The sequence below is a fragment of the Doryrhamphus excisus genome, linkage group LG17, assembly GCF_037039965.1.
Source record: "Doryrhamphus excisus strain RoL-2023G ecotype Guam linkage group LG17, RoL_Dexc_Guam_v1.1, whole genome shotgun sequence".
Classification (NCBI taxonomy): domain Eukaryota; kingdom Metazoa; phylum Chordata; class Actinopteri; order Syngnathiformes; family Syngnathidae; genus Doryrhamphus; species Doryrhamphus excisus.
Window position 1 is genome coordinate 7,850,324 of NC_136373.1, and position 23,730 is coordinate 7,874,053.

Here is a 23,730-nt window from a genome sequence, read left to right on the forward strand (position 1 = left end):
ATTATTAAGAGTAACCAAAGTGTTAACAAAAACTAAAATGGGTTTTTATGCTGTTTATACAGAAGTATCCCATCATGTGGCAGGGTCTCTTGGCACTGAAGAACGACCAGGCTGCCGTCCAGTTGCACTTTGTCTCTGGCAACTCTTTACTAGCTCAGCGCTCCCTGCCGCCCCCAGAGGGAGGTCCTCTCCTTCGCATTGTTCAGAGGATGAGGCTAGAAGCTTCTCAACTGGACAGTGTGACGCGTCGAATGACCGTAAGTACTTTTAGGGTCTTAGATATCAGAATGATGGAACATCATGTTAAAGATTAACATTAGTTGTTTAACTGTATTGATGAAACCTTGATGGCAGGTAGACAATGACTACTGCTTGCTGCTGGCTCTGCCGTGTGGACGGGACCAAGATGATGTCCTCGGTCAAACACAGGCCTTGAAAAGTGGCTTCATCACTTATCTGCAAGCCAAACAGGCAGCTGGAATCATCAATGTGCCCAACCCTGGATCCAACCAGGTCTGTACTGACACAAACATCCACTGTGGAATCTCCTGTCTGTTCTGTGACCCTGGTTGCCTTGCAGACTCAACTGAGATAAGGGAATTTCTGCAAAGCAGGAGTCCTTCTCTGCTGCATAAATTGAATATTGTGGTAGTTATGGCATAGAGAACGATTTACGATCTAAATATGTTATTTTAAAATATTATTAGAGTAATCAAGACATGAAATAACACCCAAATAGTCAGTAACATGTAAATAAATAATTAAAAAAACATAAAAAAACAGTAAGTAATGAAGTTATTATTGTGCCTGTTGGACGATCATTTAAACCAGCAATAAAAGCCTGGTGGTGGTTTCACCGAACAATTACTGACACCTAGTGACCAATGTAGAATACTACATTCACAAGCTGCTGCTCTTAACGGCTTAAATTGTATTTGTGTTTTATTTTTTATGTGTGAATTTGGGAAAAAAATACAAAATGAGTTGTGTTCTCGACTGTATCCCAGTGACATTTTCTTTCTGCCTTGTTGATATTTTCCTGTTTCTATCTCCAGCCAGCATATGTGGTGCAGATCTTCCCACCTTGCGACTTCTCCGAGAGCCACCTGTCCCGCCTGGCTCCGGACCTTCTCGACAGCATCTCCAGTATTTCACCTCACCTCATGATCGTCATCGCCTCCGTTTGATTACCTCCCTTTTTGCTTTTGTTCTCAACAACACCAGCCGTTTTGGACTTTTCCACTTTTGTAAACTGGAATTGCCTCATATTTTTTATGACTTTTTGAAAAATCTCAATTAAGCATTTAATCTTTTTTTGTGTTGGATCACTTCACCAAGTCCTTAATTCACTGAGTGGCGTTGAAGTCCATGTACAGGACCGAAAAGGATTTTTAAGACCATTTCTGGTCGAATATGTCAATTTTAAGGTGTTGTATAAAGCTTTTGGATTTTTTGCCTCTTTCGGGTTTTTTTGTTTTTTAAACAGAGATCAGAGGAGTCATTGCACTATGTAAAAGAAAAACTGTGAAGTGTGTACAGATTTGAGTGCCGTGTTATCGTGTAAAGGAAGATGGTGACTCATTTCAGCTGTTTGGTTGCGTTCCCTGCAGCTTGTATGTGTGGGAGGGGGCTCTTTAATGTTGTACAGTTTACAATCAGAACCTCATCAAGGGGACTCCAGATTCGTATTAGTTTGCAGCATCTTATTGTTTTAAGTGGGTCATTGTGCAAGTGTAAATATGAGGACATATTTAAAGACTGATGCAATGTTTAGAGACCAATGTATTATATTACAAGGAGCCAGATCCTCAATGATACATTTTTCTTTCGAAAAAGAGGAGGGAGTCGATGTACTGACAAATATATTTTGAATTATGTGCCAAAATGTTTGTGCTCTACATAAACTATTTTAATATGTGACTTTGTATCGTGTCCAACGACGGACACATTTGATTGCTTTTTTGAGGAAAGGAATGTAGGAGATTTTGCTTTTACCTTTCTGTTTTTGCTGCTGTTTTTTTTTTCCTTTGGTCTCCTGCTGCTCCCTGCTGTGTGAATATCACCCCTTCTAAACGTGAGGCCTGTGTCCTAAAAGTCAAGCTTCATTGCAGATGCGCTTTTTTTGAGCTCTTTAAAGAGTAAGTCCTAAAAGACAACGAATGTGATTTGAACTTGACTTCATGCCGCTATTGGATGTGTTTACTGTGTCGCTGTACAGGTTGTAAATATGTCGGTCCTTAATGTGTGCTCATTTTATTAGTCTGTCCGTCAGGGTCATTTTTTCTTTTGTGCAACAAAACAAAGCAGCGTGAAAGCAACGGGATAACTGGATAATGTTAATTCTAACATTATAAGAAGACTTCAGTTTCCCCCTTTTTAATGCCTGGTACAACTAAAGGTAGAGTTGTTTGGACAAATCTAACGATAACAAAAATAGCTCATAAGAGTAAACATTATTTGCCAATACAATGTTATAGTTATTCATGTAAAAGGTTTTGGAAGTTGCCAAGTATCATCTCTTGAATTAAATTTTTATGAGCTACTTATGTTGTCATTATATCTGTCCAAACAAACGTAGCTTTAGTTGTTTCAGGCATTAAAGTGATATAAATGTATATATTCATGAACAGAATGTGAGTGTTAATGGTTGTTTATCTGTATGTGCCCTGTGATTGGCTGCGACCAGTCCAGGGTGTACCCCGCCTCTCGCCCGAAGAGAGCTGGGATAGGCCCCAGCACCCCCGCGACCCTCGCGAGGATAAGAGGTAGAAAATGAATGAATGAATATTCATGAACATGTTTGTTTTGTTTTATGGCACAGGTTTTTGATGACTGCAGACAGAATACGATCATTATTTGAAGGCACTTACCTTTTTTTAAGAAACTGATATGGAAGTCTTTTTTGATCAATCATAATTTGGGTGTACTTTTTGCTGCTCCTCCATGAGGACATTTTTAACTGTAAAATAATTTTGTTGTTAAACTTTCCTCTGAAGATCATTAAATGGTCCATTACTCTATCTCTCTTGGTTTCTGTCACTTACCTCAACAAAGCAGGTGATGCACTAGAGGCCCAATATGAATGGCAGCGTCCACACAAGTGCAAGTGACTGCAGTCGCTTCAACGGCCGGAAGAGGTCAGTGTCGCCCTGAATCATAATGCAGAAGCATTATTTGTCTTTTACCATAAAATGTTGAGTTTATTTGCTACGGTGTCAAAATATATATATACCTAAAAGCCTGAAGTGGGCCTCCAGGAAACATTTTGCCTTATGAATTACATATTTCATTGTCAAAGGTGTTGTGCAGTACTTCAGATATCGTAATATAGTACCCATCCATCCGTTTTCTACAACTACCCGGAAGTTTCTGTCTGATTCTGTCTCCCTGCCGCTTCTGTGACGTCATTCACATGAGACTTGTAGTCCTCTCTAACACAAATACACACTTTTTCGAATCAATGGGTATACCACCGTTGATTCACCAAAACCTTAAAGCACACATGTCAATGGAGGGTCGAAGAAGCACTGCAGTTTTTCTCTCCAGCAGGTGATTTGATTGATGAGATCCTTCCTTCAAAATGAAGGTGCTGTTGATCATTCAAATCACCTGCTTTGGTGATAGCCTACACAGAAAACCTGTCTCGACCCTCCATGGCAGGAGTTTGACACCCCTGCCTTTGAGGATTATTCTGCCTATGTGGCTGGAAGGTATGGTCACTTTTTACATCTTATACCTTTTACGTGCACACACACAGTATGACCTTAAACCAAAACCAAATTCAAGTAGAATACTGACCAGTCCTCACGCTGAACCTGAGCTTATTTTCACATTAGTGAAAGATAGTGCGGACATTAGTGCATTTGGCAACACCATTTCCACATTTTCCACTTATTTTATGCACATATTTTTCTTTTCTTTTGGAACATCTGCAACGGTTTTCAGAGTTACTCTTCACTTCCCGTTAATTCACAGGACTTCTGACACCAGGTCGTGGTTGTGGAGTTTTGTGTCCATTTTGAAAAAATAGAAAATGGCACCATGCTGACATTTGTAAAGTGTTGCAGCTCTGAGCTATATAATAAGACAATGGAACGCAATTAAAATCCGAGTTTTGGCAGATAGATTCCCATTATAATTTATATTTGTTGATGCACCGTAAACCTCATGTGTTATCATGCATTCACTGTGATTTCCGCTTCAGTCCATTCAGTGGTGAGTCGCAAAACAGTAGAAAGTGAAAATTGTGTGTTGAAAATGTTTACACCTATAATCCACTAGGTGGCGACACAGACTAAACTAATGAGTTTTGCGTCTTTGCGTATTTGACTACGCGCGTTTATGTGTGCAGAATCTGCAGGTGCGTCAACTTCAAATGGCTGATCTGTTTGGGGGGAATGCTGCGATTGTTGTTTGATGTTGCTAATTCAAATCTATTGGTCTATTGGCATGTGCGAATTGTGTCTGTGTGTACAGATTTTGATGTGTTTTGCCCCGTTTTGGGGCATATGTGCCAAAAATCAGTGTGTGTTTGCGTACATTGGAAGTGTGTGTTCGGATGTTTGATGTGTTTTGACCTAACCGGCCTCCCATACTAATTAAAATCTATTGGTCCGGAGTATCACATTGGATAGCGTTGTTTTGAGCAACTTTAGAAAACTTTGCTCAGCATTTCCCAATACAGCTCTCGTTTGTAAAACAGCTACAACGATAACGATGAAGCGATGCTTCACAGCCTAAGACGATTTTTCCACTCCATCCGAGGCATCGGATGGAGTGGACTTTATCTCTGACTTTCGGTCCGATGAGTCGGAAGATGAGTTGGAGGAGCGCGAAAGTACGGATGATGATGACGACGAGGAGGAGGAGAAGGAGGAGGTAGTTGATGTGTCGAATAATTGGACATCAAAAAATGGCAGAATAATGTGGTCAGCTACTCACGATGTTGCCAGACATTCCATCCCCCCCGGCCATTCCATTGCCGGGTCCAACACGCTACGCCACAGCCAGGATCAGCAGTCCTGAGTCGGCTTTCAATTTGTTTTTTACTGACAACATAATCAATCTTATTGTTGAGATCACAAATTTGCAAGGAAACCGTACGATGACTGGGTGGAAGGCGATGACCACGCAAGAGATGAGGACCTATTTAGGGCTTTTGATCCTGTCTGGATTATATAAATCAAGACATGAGTCAACAAGCAGTCTGTGGAACAAGAAAACAAGTCGCACATTTTTTGCAGAGGCAATGGGGCATACCAGATTTGTGCATATAAATATATAGGATATATATAAAAATATAGATTTGATGATAGATATAGTTGCGATTTGATGACAAGCTAAGGAGGCCACAGCGACATCATGAAACGAAGATGTCACCTATTCTGGAACTGTGGAGGACATGGAACTTCTTCTGCCCCGCTTGTTCAAGCTTAGCAGGGAGGTCTGTATTGATGAGCAGCTCATTTCATTCAGGGGCAGCTGCTACTTCCGGCAGTACATGCCCTCAAAGCCGGCCAAATATGGCCTTAAAATCTGGGCATTATGTGATGTCAACACCGCATATGCCTGGAAACTTGATGCCTACACAGGCAAGCCACCTGGTGGACGGCGGGAGAAAAACCTGGCCATGCAGGTAGTGTTAGGGTTGTGTGATTCTCTTGAGGGTCACACCCTCATAACTGACAATTTTTTTACATCATTCACCCTGGCTGATGAACTAAAAAAACTGTCCTTGGTTGGAACACTAAGGAAAAACAAGGCCGAAATTCCTCTGCAGCTTCTCAAGCATCAAGACAGAGCACTTCTCTCAAGCCTCTTTGTGTTCACCAAAGACAAGAGTTTGGTCTCTTATTACCCCAAAAAAAGGCAAGAACGTCCTTGTGCTTCGCACAAAGCACAGGGAACCGCAAGTTGAGGACAGCGGCAAGAAAAAACCTCAAATGATTCTTGACTACAAGAAGTGCAAAGGAGCTGTAGACCACCTGGACCAGGTAAGCACATGTTTTATCTTTGTTAGTGCTTTATATCAAACTGTCTTTTCATCAAATATGTCATCTGACTTTATGTGTGTATTTTTGCAGGCGTGTGGCACCTACTCTATCCGCCTTGCGGGCACAGAGATGGCCAATGTGCCTGTTTTATCACACGGTGGACGTGTCGTGCTATGATGCTTTCATGCTCTTCACTGAAATCAACCCGGATTGGAACGCAGGAAAGCTGTACGAGCGGAGACTTTTCCTTGAAGAACTTGGTATGGCACTTATTGAGCCAGAAGTGTTGCGCAGAAGGTCACTCAAAACCCAAGGCTTGCAGGCTGCAGAGGCCACACCTGGACCTTCACCGAAGAGAAAGCAGTGTGGACTTTGTGACAGCCCACAAAGAGCGTCCAATGTCTGCTCTAAATGCGGCATATCAGTATGCCGAAAGCATGAGGCCGATTTGCATGAAATGTTAGAAAGAAAAAAAAGTTGTTTATTGTTCATGTTTCCATTCATGTTGTTCATTATTTGTTGGTTGTTTATAAATTCTGTTAATTAATTATCAATTCTTTGTTGTGACTATATGTAGCTATAGTACATTTAGAGTTGTGTATTCATAAATGACTTGGTTATCACACTTCCAAGGGTCTGCCAATGTCTGGACAAAAAAAAATCACGTTTCAGGGGTCATCAACAGAAAATTGCTATTGCCAAAATATGCATGTTGCTATGTTTTCTTAACATATTCAAGGCCCTAATTATTCATATCAAACATTCCAATTAAATGTTTTTTATGTATAGTTAAAACATTGTTTTTTTCTCTCATAGCACATTATTGCTTTTATTATGCATGGAGGGTGTCAAAAATGAATAAATAAAAACTATATATGTATGGATAGGTCTGATGCCACTGAAAATTTTGAGTGGTCGAAAGTAAAAAAGTATTCATAAAATAACTTAGTTATCACACTTCCAAGAGTCTGGACAAAAAAAATCACGTTTCAGGGGTCATCAACAGAAAATTGCTACTGCCAAAAAAATGTGTTGCGTTGTTGTGTTTTCTTAACATATTCAAGGCCCTAATTCATTCATTCATTCATTCATTTTCTATTGCTTTTCCTCACAAGGGGGTGCTGGAGCCTATCCCAGCTGTCTTCGGACGAGAGGCGGAGTACACCCTCGACTGGTGGCCAGCCAATCACAGGGCACATATAGACAAACAACCATTCACACTCACATTCATACCTATATACAATTTGGAGTCGCCAATTAACCTAGCATGTTTTTGGAATGTGGGAGGAAACCGGAGTACCCAGGGAAAACCCACGCATGCACGGGGAGAACATGCAAACTCCACACAGAGATGGCCGAGGGTGGAATTGAACCCTGGTCTCCTAGCTGTGAGGTCTGCTCGACCGCCGTGCTTCCTCAGGCCCTAATTATTCATATCAAACATTCCAATTTAAATTTATTTTTATACAGATATGCACATACTTGTTTTTCCGCTGAAAGCACATTATTGCTTTTATTGTACATAGAGAGTATCAAAAATTTAAAAAAAAACTATATATGTATGGATAGGTCTGATGCCACTGAAAATTTTGAGTGGTCGAAAGTAAAAAAGTATTCATAAATGACTTAGTTATCACACCTCCAAGGGTCTGCCAATGTCTGGACAAAAAATTGGATTGCGGCATATGTTCAACAAAAATGCCACAAGGGTTAAAACACACTGTGACTGTGCTAGCAAAGACAAATATTAAAGCCTTCACTGCTGACTGAGCACCCATGGCAAAAGGTCAAAGGTCACCGTCTCCTTATTGCTGTATTCTCTCCTGGGACATCTACGGTAAGAAGAGAGGAGTGTGACTGTGAGATTTGAAGGTTACGTGATTTAGTGCCCTCACAGGCCACAGCTCGGAATTTTAATTGATGCCCTTTCTGCAGCCTGAGAAGAAGCAGATCAGACTGGGACGCGGCACAGAGAGGGCAGATCATGAAAGACCTCTTATGATACTTTTCTGCAAGGCCCTCCTCCTCCATGATTTGTTGCACTGCTAGAGTTACACACTACTGAGCGATGGAGCAAAGCTGTGGAGGAGTCACGTCCTTGTCCTGAAACTAATCTCCTCGTTATTTTGCCTGAACTTGAATCGTTTACCTCAAACAGCCACTTTTGGCATAGAAAAGAATGTTTGAAATGTTGAAGTTGGGTTTTAGACATTGATAAGTGCTTGTTTTCCTGTTTGTGTCTTTTCTGGCTTTCAGGTCACAACATTCCGTGCTCCGTACATAGGAACAACAAATACAGTGGAACAGTACATAATATTGAATGTGTTTGGGGGGTTTAAATGGGTTAAAAGATAATCTTCCCTCATGGATGAATAAAGCAGCAGTGGCGTTGTGTGGGTTGCCAGGTATTTCTGCTTTCCAACCTGCACTGTCTGACTGTGACTGTCAAGTATCTATTGATCCAGCTGGCCAGCTACAGTATCAGTCTGTCTGTAGGCATATACACATATTTCAGTATTTTAAGAAAGTTACTGCTTTTGTAAAGTTGAATCTCACTACAGTGTACGAGTCATAGTTACATAAAAGTATAAAAAGAAGGTAAATCAATCATTGGTTTCTTACATGCCTTCTTGCTAGCCAACCAATTAAACAGAAGTAGGTTTTTCCTCTTTAGCCTTTATAGGATTTTGTGAAACAAAACAAAATACAGAACTTGAATGAGAACAGTACATATTTTGGTTACATGTACATTTAGTTAGCAACAGTGATAAAAAAAAAAAAAAAAAAACTACACGGACAAAAATACAATGAAAAAAGGTAGCTTAGCCTACTAGCACTACCCTAGCTAACATTACACAGGACTGCTTAATAATAACAAACACAAACTGTACTTACAGGCGTTGCTTTTAGCTGTAGAGACAAGGAAAGAGTGGGTTGCAGAATTAGAAACCGAACATGAAGAGCAAGAGTTGGAAACGTTCACTGAGAACATTAAAGAGAGCTCCATACTGTAGGCAGTGACTATTAGCTAGTGGCTTTGATGTCGTCAAAGAAGAGAAAAGCCCGGGATGTGCAATAATGAACAATGCTTAATACAACCACAGGGGGTGCTATTTCACAAAAAAACATGGGCTCTGCTTAGGAGGCTAAACTGTTAGTATATCCAAGACATCCTCATGTCCTCATGTCAGGTATCACTACTGGCTCTGGATCTCAATAACAAGTGTTTCTTGTTATGCTTGTTATGGTATTTGGTATTTGTTATGGTGCCTTCTTGGATTTATGGACTGGTTTGGAAGTTGCTTTGTTGAGCATATTGCATGTTGTTGTCATGTTACGGTATACATTGTGGTCCTGTGAAATCATACATTTCTAGTTTTTGTTTGTCACAAGTTTTTATTTTGGGATATAGCGAGTGTAACCCGCCTTCCTCTCCTCTGCGTTGTGTTCTGGCATAAAGACAAAAACGGATAGCAGCAAAGAGGTTTGATGGCGAACCTCACTTCAACACTTTGATTTATTTCCTCTCTTGAGAACAAAATCAGCGTATTTTTTTCTTCTTCTTCTTTTCGCCCCCATATGTGAGTCTGAATCAACAAAGGCTCATTTGTGGTTCCAGCTGAATACTTGAAGATGATCAGGCAAACATGACTTGAGGGGGAACTGCGATACAGGAAATGTGATTTGTTCCAGGACGTTTGCTGTGTATGTGTGGTCTCTGTGGATATTGTTTGCTCATTTATTAAAAATGACTGATTTCTGAGGTATTATACATTTTTCAATGTCCGTTTATTCAATTAGAGCTAATTTGAGTCATCTTATTTTAATCAGGCCCTTTTGTGAACAGCCACTGGTCTTTATACTGTAGCTTGCATTGCTTTAGGAAGTAGTGATGTCCGATCCCATACTTGATAGAATTCAGGTCGTTATCAACAAGTTTACAAAGTCATGTATTTCAATGGCCATTGTAAAGTATATCTGAAAAGTATAAAGGGTGTAATGTTAAGTGTTATCAGCAACCATTGAATGTGACAGATAAGATTCAGAAGTTCGGTTGTAGGAACTCAAGCAAAGGTCGTGTAGAAAAATACACACGGTGTTATCAGCGAGTCGCTCTCTGTGAGGAAGATACCAGCTTTATGATTTCCACTTCATGTAACCCTTTGAATAATACAATATAATAATATGTTACAATATGTGTTCATGGCAAATGGGATCGCTTCTACAGGCTAGGAATGAAACAAGTCCAACGAGCACAACACTGAATGCAACATTGAATGTTTGAATGCTTTTTACCGCTTGTACTGCAACTACCGTATTTTCTGGACTATAAGTCGCTCCGGAGTACAAGTAAGTCGCACAAGACCAAAAATGCATAATTAGGTAGAAAAAACATACATAAGTCACACTGGAGTATAAGTTGCTTTTTTTGCAGGTAATTTATTTTAACTACTTGACCAAAACAGACATTACGTCTTCTTGGAAGGCAAGTTCAAATAATAATAGAATAGAGAACAGGCTAAATTGTCATAATCGGGCTTCACCCCCTCGTGACAGCTCATTTAGTTCCTTTTTTGCCTCTAGTTTTCCCTTCCTAGTTCATGCCCTTATTTTGTATTCACTTCCTTTGTTACTCTGTTCTGTTTTCCGTTGATTTCCATTTTCTTCCCCCCCATGTTTTCCATTTGTGATTCCTATTTAGTTCAGGTGCACGTTCCTTTGTTTGTCGCTTCATTGCCATGTTTGAGTTTGCCATGCTAGTGCATTGTTCTACTGCATAGCGAAAATAAATATATTTTTACCTGCATTTGGGTCCTTATCTCTGCATCCTGGGGTCGAACCGCAAAACTCACAAGCCGGAACTTGACATAAATAGGTGTAAGATATGCTAACACAATGGTTATTCAGCTACACAAAAAAGGTGTCCAGTGTTTATGTAACATAAACAGTTTTTCATGTATAAGTCGCTCTGGAGTATAAGTCGCAGGAACAGCCAACCTATGAAAAAAGTGTGACTTATAGTCCGGAAAATACGGTACATACTTGTAACCACAAACACAGCAGCTACCTTGTGGCCTGGTTGCGGTGTGATACCAAATGGGAAGATGGCCTCTGTTCTCTGTAACTTACATATACTTTATGCTTACCATATGGACTGCTGCCTCACTCGTTCAAATGCTTAATAATAAGAAGAATAATAATACATTTTATTTGTATAGCGCTTTTCAAAATACTCAAAGACATTTTACAGAAGAATGGAGTTGAATAAAAGCAAGTAAACAGAGTAGAAGACACACCAAAATACAACATTCATTCGTTAATACACAGTTAAAATATGAGTAAAAGCGAGGCGGGCCACAGCAGTAAAGTATAAAAAGTTAACATTAAAAACAGATTTAAAGAGGTGGGTTTTTAGTTGTTGTTTTAAACTCAGGGCAAGCACGGAGTGGATGGGGCAAAGAGTTCCAGAGGGTGGGGGAAGCGATGGAGACGGCTCTGTTTTAAGGAGTCAAAAACCTACCACTTCCACATGGACTGGGAGGAGAACTTTTTTTTTTTTTTTTTTTTACAATACTTTCCCTAGAGCTAAACGCTACTCTAACACCTAATTGTGACTTTCAGCCAGTCGCAATAGTGTGTTGCATCAGTGTTTGCTCCATAAATTGCATTTCTGAGCATTAAATGTACGGGACTGTACGGGAAAGCTTGTCGTCATGATATGGCACCAGGAAGCTCATTTGAAGTGCGTTTGATTTCTCAGGGTGAACGAAAAGACAAGTTTCTGTGTTTACTACTTTTCTTCCCGGCCATCTATTTTAGATTTGGCCGCTTCTCCGCCTCCACAAGCCAATATGTTAGCCAGGGTGAATGGGTGAGACTTGGAATGCTGCCTTTGGGTGGATTCAGGTCGCATGAGGTTGATATATGTTTGAAAACAGTCTGTAGAAGCCTGACTCATTCAGCAGCAGTAGTGCTGTCCTATGCCTTGCCTGCTCAGCGCCCAGTGCTCCCACACAGGAAATGATAGGTTGGAATTTTGGGGGGTTGGAAAATCCTAAAGTGGAATCAAGGAAATGATTATTTTTTTTTAACAGGACGGCAAGTAGAATTGGGATTCATCATCATCATCATCTTCTGCTCCTCTCCATTGTGTTTGCTTTGCATTTCTGCTCTGGCAACAAAGAAAATGTTTCCAACTAAATCACCACTAAATATTCGTAGAAAGTGGGAGGTTTAAGCAAATAAAATAGTATAGTCTCACAGAGATTTATATCTAGTGACGAACTCTGCTGCCAAGTGGCTTACTGTGGAACCTCCAAAGTTGAGGACATTCCATTTTTCTGCCAAGTTGTTCTTATTTCAAAACAGATTTTCCCATAGGAAATCATTTAAAGTGAAGTAATCCATCCCAGGCTCAGACTGTTACCATCATAAAAACTCTATATGAAGTGTATTAAACCTTCTGCCTCTTTGACACAGGCAGAGGAAGATATTTGCAGAGCCATATTGTCACCTACGGGTGTTTTTATTGGAATTACTGGAATTAAACATCCTCATCTGTGGTTACCATCACACTTTTCATTTTGTACTGTACTATTTATAGGCTTGCTTTATAGTCATGCACCGTAAACCTTTATGAACCACCAAACATGTCGCTCTACCACGTGCCATACAAAAAAACAAAGACCCAGTCGCGGTTAAACACATACATTGCTGTACATTTAGCTTTCAGGTTGAGCAGACTTAATTATTCCTGATGTAGGGTCAGTGAAGCGGCCAAAAGCTTAAGTCGGTACAGAGCTAGTTAAAGGTGCAGAGCCGCTAATGGCAAGCAGATGCCGGCTGCACAAAAACCATTGCATTCTGTCGCAAACGTCTCCCTTGAAATTGAAAGTCAAGTTAAGCTGTCAAACGTTTTTGCCTTGATTGATGTCACCGTCCATGTCAGCCATCCTGGGGGGAAGTAACGCCATAACCACAACCAGTCGTCAACCCTACAGTGTTCAAATCTCAACAATGACTCCTAACATGGCTGCAGCTCTCATCTTTCACTTTATATGCTCACCGCTTGTGGATGTCACTGTTGCATATTCAGTCAGCGACCATACCGCTTAGGTCGCCTGATAATCATAATTGTGGCAGACATTTACTTTCACTTTGAATATATATTGTATTCTACGTGTTGGCAGGTTAAGCAGGGTGTCGTACACGAACTAGGTCATTCAGCTAATCAGACATGTTTACATCCACCCCCGCTGTGTGAATGAAGCTGATATGACGAATTCCATTAAGGAACATGCGTGGGCTGGTGTTGTGTTAATACTCCACATATTACCAGTAATTACAAAGATTATATTCCCAGAGATTCCTACCAGACATGCTAGCAAGGTGGTGCCCTTTTCTGCTGTACAGGTGCAGAAAAAGCGACTCGCTGAGGTATTTATTTCTTGAAAGACTCTAACAAGCAAGAACTTGTCCTGGGACAGGGTTGGCAACCTTTAGCAACAAAAGAGGCGTTTGAATCCTTGCTTCCAGTAAAGAAAAATGGCCTGCAGTTGCAAAACACGAAAGAGATTATAAACCTTTATATAGATTTTCATCTTTTTAAAATTCACTCATCATAGACAATTCAATATGCTTGCACTGAATTAACGAATTAATGCACTGAAGTTTGTTAATGTAATTCCATATTTTCATCAAAATAAAATTTCATCCAAATTTACATATTTTATCTTGGCTCGCGTCTCGCACACCCTAACCTCTGACGCAAACCTTTAACCCTAACCCCTGACCCAAACCCAAACCTTTAACCCTAAACTTTGACCCTAACTTCTACCCCAAACCCTAAACTCTGACCCTAACCTCTCACCCAAATCCTAAACTCTGACCTTAACCTCTGACTCAAACCCTAAACTCTGACCTTAACCTCTGACCCAAACCCTAAATTCTGAGCCTAACCTCTGACCCAAACCCTAAACTCTGACCCTAACCTCTGACCCAAACCCTAAACTCTGACCTGAACCTCTGACCCAAACCCTAACATCTAAGCCTAACCTCTGACCCAAACCCTAAACTCTGACCCTAACCTCTGACCCAAACCCTAAACTGTGACCCTAACCTCTGACCCAAACCCTAAACTCTGACCCTAACCTCTGACCCAAACCCTAAACTCTGACCCTAACCTCTGACCCAAACCCTAAGCTCTGACCCTAACCGCTGGCCCAAACCCTAACATCTAAGCCTAACCTCTGACCCAAACCCTAAACTCTGACCCTAACCTCTGGCCCAAATCCTAACATCTGACCCTAACCGCTGGCCCAAACCCTAACATCTAAGCCTAACCTCTGACCCAAACCCTAAACTCTGACCTGAACCTCTGACCCAAACCCTAACATCTAAGCCTAACCTCTGACCCAAACCCTAAACTCTGACCCTAACCTCTGACCCAAACCCTAAACTCTGACCCTAACCTCTGGCCCAAACCCTAAACTCTGACCCTAACCTCTGGCCCAAATCCTAACATCTGACCCTAACCGCTGGCCCAAACCCTAACATCTAAGCCTAACCTCTGACCCAAACCCTAAACTCTGACCCTAACCTCTGACCCAAACCCTAAACCCTAAACTCTGACCTTAACCTCTGACCCAAACCCTAAACTCTGACCCTAACCTCTGACCCAAATCCTAAACTCTGACCCAAACCCAAAACGCTGACCTTAAACTCTGACCCAAACCCTAAACTCTGACCCTAACCTCTGACCCAAACCCTAACATCTAAGCCTAACCTCTGACCCAAACCCTAACATCTAACCCTAACCTATGACCCTAACCCTATTATCTAACCCTAACCTCTGCCCTAAACTCTAACCCTAACCTTTGACCCAAACCTTCTAACCATAACCTCTAACATCTAACCTCTAACCCTAACCTGCAGAAATGAAGTTTTAGTCATCTAAACCTTGCTATCAACCACCAAAGCATGCATCGTTCTGTACTCCACTCTTGTCTCTACTTTTTTACTTTTATTTGAGTAAAATGATCTAAATGTAATGCTGCTCTTACTCGAGTGACTACAATGTTATTGTCCTCATGGAATATGAGCGTAACAATGATTTGCTTGTATTAAAAGTGATTTTATAGATCGTGCCACTTGGTACATTCTGCTATAAAATTCCTACAATAAGTGTTTGTTGAGTTATCTAAACTAGCATCATTTAGATGCACTTTCCCAACCTCAACCCCCAAACCGCCTCCCCATTATAGTATCTTGACTGCCTTTGGGAAAACATGTGTTTTCACTCCCGACACATTGTTGTTGTGCTTAATCTTTCCAGTTATTTTGTGGGGAAAGTCCGCATGGATGCTGCTTGTACGTGTGGCCTGTACTTTTTTTTCTCTATTAAAGTATGAATACAATGTTTCCACGTTTTTGCATACAATCATGTACTAAGAGTAACATGCCCAACCATGCAAGGAATGACATTGTGAGTACAAGCAGCCAACATTTCGCTCTTGTGTGTGGTTATCCTTTTTTGGGTTGAGATGTGTCAAGCATCTGTTTTGGATGTGTAAATAATATGAAAAGAAATAGAGAGGGAACACAGGGCAATTTTTTAGGGAAAATACGCCTCTAAAGTCACACATACTGGTTATTTTCATTTCTAGCGCACAGAACCTCAGTTCAGTGAGGCTGTAAGGAACCGGTGGGTTTATGTGTTTTATGTGCATGACACCGTGTCATGTTCTACAACAACTGTGGCAAGAATTGAGAGTCCAAAGCAGGAAATGCACTTCAAGGAAAACTGCACTTTTGGGAAGAATTTTGCCCATCATCCATAATCTTTATGTGAAACATATTTTTATTTCAATTTTTTTGTGCATTTTAACAAGAGAAAGCAACTTAGTATGAGCTAGCTAACAATGCATGTCATTTGGAGGTACCTATTTGGATGATAAAGCCAGCTAAAAAACCCTCAAACAATGTTGTATTGTTTGATATACATGTTATGATCCTGCATTAACAAGTACATTGGTGATAACATACTGACAGTATTTTGCCGTATTTTGAAAACTTAAAACATTACCGAAACTGCTTTTTTGGCACATTAATTTCACATACTAGACCAGTAGCTTAAGCTACTTTTGACAACAACAGCAACATAGATACAGTGACAACACTTAGTACAATGTCTACTCTAATTGGGATGGCTGTATCTTCCAGCACAAGACTTGTAGCTTGGTTGATATGCAAGTCAGTTATGGAAATGGGACCTTAGCCACGTTTACATGAGGAGTTTTTCTCTTTCCGAATGACCTTTCCGAAAACAATGGTATACATGGAAAGGAATATAACAATCTCTTGTCTACATGCGCCGCTATAATCAACCAGAATAGTCAATGGGACATACGCAGTAAAACGTAAACATCAACATCACGTGATACCGACTTCCCCGAGTTTTTCTTTCACTTGTTGGAATAACTCCGTATTGACAGTTTTTCGTTTGTCCAGTCTTGAAATTTAGTTTGGATCAAAAACAAACTTTCCGCAGCAGTCCAGTGCCGATTGCTCGCCTCCATTTTTAAAACTGAAGAACGTCTGGAGCTGCGTGTTACGTCATATCTGAGCATTTGCTGAAAGAACGCACCCGGGAAAAATTTAAACAGGAAAAGATCAAATTCAATCTTTAATAGTTTATAATTAAGCTCTGCACATGTTTTATATAGATATATATTTTCTTTTTTAATAAAACTGGACTTGTGAATGGCGTATAGAAGGATTTAGATTCTGTTCCACAGATGGCGGTAATGCACACGAAAGCTGCTTGCCAACCGCCAATAAACAACAGAAGAAGAAAAACACCACGAAGAAGAACGCAGTCTGACAACTTTCCGATTGAGCGGGTACAAGATACCTCAATCGGATTGGGGAAAGGAATATTCCACCCCCGTGAATCCGATTATATATTCACTCGGATTGGCACTTTTCTTTCGGAATGAGGTGTATACAAAGGTTACATTCTTTATGTTTGAGCAAATAAACTGAATACAATTGGAATATTTGGGTCCATGTATACATGGCTTTCTTTGTTAGGGCTTTAGCGTCAAAATAGTTACCTCCCATGACGTACATTGTTAGCTAGCTCATACTAATTTTTTTTTCTCTTGGTAGAACACACAGAAAAGGGAAGGAATGGAGCAGGAAGGTCAGATGAGAGGTCAAAAACAGAGAATTTTGATGTGGAAGTGAGGGAGAAATATTTTGTAGAGGACAAAGACCCCTTCATACAGATGGCCGTGGGCCTTGTCAGAGAGGGGGCAGAGGTAGCGGACAAGGCCAGGTACCAAGTCAGCGAGGGCCACAGCAAATAAAATCAGAGCAATGGTTGTGGATCATGTCTTCAATGTGGGCATGACAATGATATATCCCATATCGGGTGATTTTTGTAGAAAAGGTGTATAAATAAAATTGGAAACCGTAAGTTATGCATTAATAAACAATGCACAACATCCCTAGCAATGCTACCGACATACATACTGTCACAGAACCTGTGATTTCATTCAATTGGATTATATTATATAACCTACATTTTAAGGAGCCCATTCAACCTGATAGTCCTAAATCCCATGTTGTCAGGTGGGGATAAAGCTCATGTTTCCACAGACACACACACTCTTTATCCAAACATACCTTTCCATTTCCTCCTCCTGTCTCATCTAATCTGCTCCCATCTCTCCCACAGTGAGGTCATGCGGAACTGAATCAACAGGTGGCCCTCTAAAGGAGACTTAGCAGCATCTCCTCCTCTTCCATGTCCACTTCATTCCCAGCGCCACCTCCTTCGGCTCCTTCACAAGCACTTCCTTCAACGTCCACTGTGTCTTTTTCAAGCGGTCGCTACTTGATACGATAGGAGGAGAACATGGATGCGCCTTGAGGAGGAGGTCATTCTACTTGGGTGAGCAAATGGGAACATCTGCCACTCCTTTTTGACCTGTATCTCCAAAAACGCACACAAAGAGTGGCATCTTCTCAGAACATGAACACGTTAGATAAAGGATTGATAGTGGCAATAGGATTGATTAGTGGCAGTAATGGGAGTGTTTATGGTAATGGTAACAAATTATTTCAATTCATTTCAATTTAATTGTGAGTTGAATTTACTTGAAATAATTCGTTTTTAACTAAATCAAAAGTGAGTTGAGATTACTTGAGTTCTATTGTTGATACAACAAAAATATTTATTTGACCTAATGAAGAAAGTTCCCAAAACAAAGCAATAATCAACAATTCACGTGAACTTGGTCTTTTAAGTTGGAGAAACTTAGTTGTGAGTTGAAATTACCTGAAATTGTTTTGTTAGATTTAATTAAAATTTTAAGGTGGCAAGGTTACAATTTTGTTTAAGATGAATCAACTTGGATTTTTTTATTTTTTTTTTTACAGTGTAGGGAATTTGTAAAATTGTTTTCCGAGCCATTTACTTGAGGCCTGTTCTGTTTGCAAAAGAGAGGACACAACATTAAAATACACTTACTTAAAACGTTCACAAACCGCAGTATTTATGTCTGTTCTAAAATTAAACTTTATGGTTTATGGTAATGAACTATGTTTAGTGTTTTTATCATTGCTCTTCCAGGACAGGTAACGTTTCAAATATTTGTCATTCTTTTGAAATCCAAACAAACTTTGTAGTTTCCATTATACACACATTATACAGACAAGGATGCCATTTGCAAGTCATTTTCCTGAATCAACATTAGTGCTCGTCTTTAAATGAAAGGAAAATATGACTGACAAGAGAATTCTGCTGTAAATATAGTGGAAATATTTCTTCTGCCACCGACTCAAAACACATGTACTTGTTTTTCCTCAATGTGCCTCTGAAATAGCTAACAGAGACCCTCGGTTAACCATCCTTAAATAAAAACAGGCATCCAATGACTTGTGTGGTTTGGAGGATATTTGTCAAGTGTCAGGAAAGGATGCTCTCATTCGCATCTTTTAAGTGGAAGAATGTCAATTAAATCGAGGATTGGAGAAGTTTGCTGCAGTGTGAACACAGTGACAACTTGAAAATATTCAGATATTACTCAGATATTAATTTTCAGTATGAAATATGTATTTTGGAGCAGTGTAGCTGAATGATCAAATATATTTTACCTCAGACGCTGACGTTATTCAGCATAGATCCATTAATCTATAGTTTATGTCATCGCTTGTTCTGCATTTTTGATTTCAGTTTATACTAAAGTTCTGTTGCTGAAAACTAACTTTTTCTACCTTTTCTTGACATTAATATATATATAACACCATAGATCAGGGGTCTCAAACTCAATTTACTTGGGGGCCACTGGAGCTAGGGTTTGGGCACGACTGGGCCGCATCAGGTTTTCCAAAAAAAAACAAAAAACACATTTATTAAAAACAGAAAAATAAATAAACTTTGCTTTGGTTCCGATTTTCTACAAGAAAAGCTCTGATAAAACATTCCACTGTTCTCAAATATCTTACTTTTTATTTTTCTACACAAAATAAGATGAAAAATAAATAAACAAATCAAGAATAAAGAAAATCAATCAATCAGTAATAAATAAATAAATATAATAATTATAATAAAACGGCAAATAATAAACTTAAGAAACCACATATAGTTGGTGGGTAGACAAATTATTTTTTTCAGATTAAAATGAACAAAGCATTATTAGAGCCCTGTAGACATGACAAAACACGACTATAGTCACATTTATACTTTTTTTATTTACAACATATTGCGCAACTGCAGGGTCTTGAGACACATGCTAACTCGCAAACTAGAGAGCTAGCGACCTAAACGGTAGCCTTCAAGTTATTTCCTTTAAACTTAAATAGCCAAAAACTTACCACTTCCACACGGATAGGGAGGATAACTATTAACAGTTATTTAACCTTTAACATGAACATTAATCAAATGTAATAATTTTTTCTGGGTACATGATACCATACAGCATCCATATCAAACTTGCGTGGGCCGCAATAACATTAATCTTTCATATCAAGGCGGGGGCCTCAAACTAATGTCATGCGGGCCACATAAAGATGTTTCTTTAGTGATTAATACTAAAATGAGAAAATAAATAAAACTAATTGATTTAAGAGATATGTTCTATATCCCTCAGTAATAGCCAGGTAACAAAATAACCTTTAATTTATTAATATGATTCTTTTGTGGTTCATTTTACCATTTTTGGAAATTGAAATCTAGGAGTATAGTGACGAAAAAAAGGCCTACATGCCCACACCAAAAGTAATAAAACCAACATTTTTATGGATGAGGAAGCTAAGAAGGTAACTAAGAGATGAAAAGCAAATTTGATGGTAATTTATATTTTTTTGTGTATTTTATAGCTGATTTAATACATAAGCCAAAACCAACCCGTCAGATCCACAAAGGTGGTGCAGAAACTGACATTCTGGTCCCGACTACCCCGTTTAAAGGGATACGGTCTCCCCCATAGAGAGTGGGGACCTCTAAGTCAGGGTCAAGAGAGATTCATCCAGGTTTTCACAGCCAGAAGTGGACCGCTACATCCAGACTATAGTATGACTAGCTGATACATTCTGTCAAAAAAATCCAAGTTAACTCAACTTTAAAAAAAATTGTAACCTCGCTGCCTTAAAATGTTGATGGAATCTAGCAAATTAGAAAAATTTCAACTAAGTTTCTCCAACTTAAAAGACCACGTTCCTGTGACTTATTGCTTTGCTGTGGGAACTTCATTTTTTTTTTTAGATCAAATAGTATTTTTTTTGGATCAACAATGTAAATCAAGTAATCTCAACTTATTTTCAAATCTGGTTAACAAATTATTTCAATTCATTTCAATTTAATTGTGAGTTGAATTTACTTGAAATAATTATTTTTTAACCAAACCAAAGTGAGTTGAGATTACTTGAGTTCTATTGTTGATAAAACAAAAATATTTATTTGACCTAATGAAGAAAGTTCCCAAAACAAAGCAATAATCAACAATTCACGTGAACGTGGTCTTTTAAGTTGGAGAAACTTAGTTGTGAGTTGAAATTACCTGAAATAATTTGTTAGATTTAATTAAAATTTTAAGACGGCAAGGTTATAATTTTTTTCAAGTTGAGTCAACTTGGATTTTTTTTTTTTTTAACAGTGCAGGGAAGAACATTGGCTTTGTAAAATTGTTTTCCGAGCCATTTACTTGAGGCCTGTTCTGTTTGCAAAAGAGAGGACACAACATTAAAATACACTTACTTAAAACGTTCACAAACCGCAGTATTTATGTCTGTTCTAAAATTAAACTGACCAAATACACATACCTTGTACAGAAAAGAAAACAATGAAAGCAGTCACAGTGTGAGCCTGAAACATTCATCTCCGAGTGTGTGTTTGCCTTTAGGGCTTTTTAACTCCAAATACAAATGACCACGCACTGACGGCAACCACGTAGAAATGGTTTATATTACAACTCAACACAAGGCTTCCAGCCCTCTTACCTCAACACACAGCAGGCCGACATTACGCCATTCGCTCACTCACTACCACACACACAGTTGCGTGCTCATAACTCATAAACTAATACTTAGGGATGAGTTATGGATAATGTATTTCTAACGGATATTCGCAGAATACACTACACGGGTGAAAGATGATATAAAATGGGTTTCACGTCAGATCAATGCCCACTGACAATTAACAATAACATGCAGGCTTTCTGGTACTGTACACCAATTAAACCAGGGGTCTCAAACACATGGCCTGTGGGCCAAATGTGGACCGCAGGACACTAGTTTGAGGCCCCCGCCTTGATATGAAAGATTAATGTTATTGCGGCCCGCGCAAGTTTGATATGGATGCTGTATGGTATCATGTACCCAGAAAAAATTATTACGTTTGATTAATGTTCATGTTAAAGGTTAAATAACTGTTAATAGTTATCCTCCCTATCTGTGTGGAAGTGGTAAGTTTTTGGGCTATTTAAGTTTAAAGGAAATAACTTGAAGGCTACCGTTTAGGTCGCTAGCTCTCTAGTTTGCGAGTTAGCATGTGTCTCAAGACCCTGCAGTTGTGCAATATGTTGTAAATAAAAAGAGTATAAATGTGACTATAGTCGTGTTTTGTCATGTCTACAGGGCTCTAATAATGCTTTGTTCATTTTAATCTGAAAATAATAATTTGTCTACCCACCAACTATATGTGGTTTCTTAAGTTTTTATTATTGTTTGACGTTTTATTATTATTATATTTATTTATTACTGATTGATTTTCTTTATTCTTGATTTGTTTATTTATTTTTCATCTTATTTTGTGTAGAAAAATAAAAATTAAGATATTTGAGAACAGTGGAATGTTTTATCAGAGCTTTTATTGTAGAAAATCGGAACCAAAGCACTGAAAAAGTTTGTATATTTTTCTGTTTTTAATAAATGCGTTTTTTTGTTTTTTTTTGCCTTGCCCAGACCCTAGCTCCAGTGGCCCCCAGGTAAATTGAGTTTGAGACCCCTGAATTAAACAGTTGTGCTTTGACTGACATGTCCAGGTTGTGAGTTGGCGTACGTGATGGTTAATGTGCCCCAGGTGCGTTAAAGTGAACGGTCAGATGGAGTAGGCTCTAGCCTTCCTGATGCATGAATGCTTTCTGCTGAGCATATCTTCCATGAGTAATGTATTGCTAACCTGCTACTTAATGCCACCTACTAATCACATGGTGGCTAATATGACATTTTATGGCACTACGTATATTCTCATGCCAGGTTTTCTTCCAATGTTTGTCTAGGGTGGGGGGGTGTAAGTGAAGATATTGCTAATCACACTAACAGATGATCCCACGCGTGCGTGCGTGTGTGTGTGTGTGTGAGCATATAAACAATAGCCGTGCTGTTTGACCAGTCCTGCTGCAGTTGCCTTACACCTGTGCTTCCACCCCCCCGCCCAGACATACGCACACACATAGTCCCCAAACTGAACCCCCCCAAGCACTCCACCATGCACCCCACTTCATTGCACTTTAGTTCTCACTTTACATCCTGCCTTACCGCTTAGTGGCGCACTAAAAGAACAATAAATATTCAACAGGCGTACCAGGTGGGGACCCCCCTCCCCCATCACACCCCACCCCACCCGGGCACGTCTTATCATTTCATTCAAATGCAGAAAAGGATATCAAAGACTCATTGTAAGACCCCCCCCTCCCTTACTTCTCGTATTTCCTCATCCTGTCATGACCAAAAAGACGAGAAAAGCACGCGTAAATATGGAAATAGGGACTGGCAGTTGAAGAGATGCCAAGTAGCTTTTGAGCGCCACTCTTAAGGTGCCCTTGAGCAAGACACTGTATACCTGTTTTCTTGACAACTCTCCTCTTGTACCTGCATGGAAATTGAGTTTTTTTAAAAAATGTTACATTAAATTTCCAATTTTTACTTGGAAACTGAAATCCTAGCAATGATTAATAAACACAAGAACCCCTAAAGTTTACAATGTGACAAAAAATATAGTACATTAATACATTTCCTCATGAAAATAATAATGATGATAATAATGATAATGAAAATAATGGTAAGAAACGACCTCGTGTACTGAAAAAACTATATCCACGTGTAATCAGTTTATAATTTCAACTTATGTTTGAACAAGATTTTTTTTACTTCTTAGCTTTCAGTTTTTGCAGTGGACTTTTATTTTTTGTTATAATGGAACCTGAAAAAGTCTTTTACCATAGGAAATAAT

The 23,730-nt window shown here is 39.3% G+C and overlaps 1 protein-coding gene and 1 long non-coding RNA gene across 3 annotated transcripts in view; one reads left to right on the top strand and one right to left on the bottom strand.

The window, feature by feature from the left end:
- Window positions 1-3,029, top strand: part of spen (spen family transcriptional repressor) — a 25,334-nt gene extending 22,305 nt beyond the window's left edge. For both annotated transcript variants that reach the window (XM_058084250.2, XM_078798331.1), the window contains 3 exons: window positions 63-257; window positions 355-513; window positions 1,056-3,029. In XM_058084250.2, coding sequence (XP_057940233.2) covers window positions 63-257; window positions 355-513; window positions 1,056-1,187 — 486 coding nt within the window. In that variant the 3' untranslated portion in view covers window positions 1,188-3,029. The remainder of the gene's footprint in view (window positions 1-62; window positions 258-354; window positions 514-1,055) is intronic.
- On the bottom strand, window positions 2,702-9,022 carry LOC131136910 (uncharacterized). Its single transcript, XR_013630239.1, has 3 exons — window positions 8,889-9,022; window positions 3,045-3,149; window positions 2,702-2,959 (listed from the first exon to the last, which is right to left on the bottom strand). It is a non-coding gene; the product is annotated as an uncharacterized LOC131136910 (long non-coding RNA).
- Between the last annotated feature and the right edge of the window lie 14,708 nt (window positions 9,023-23,730).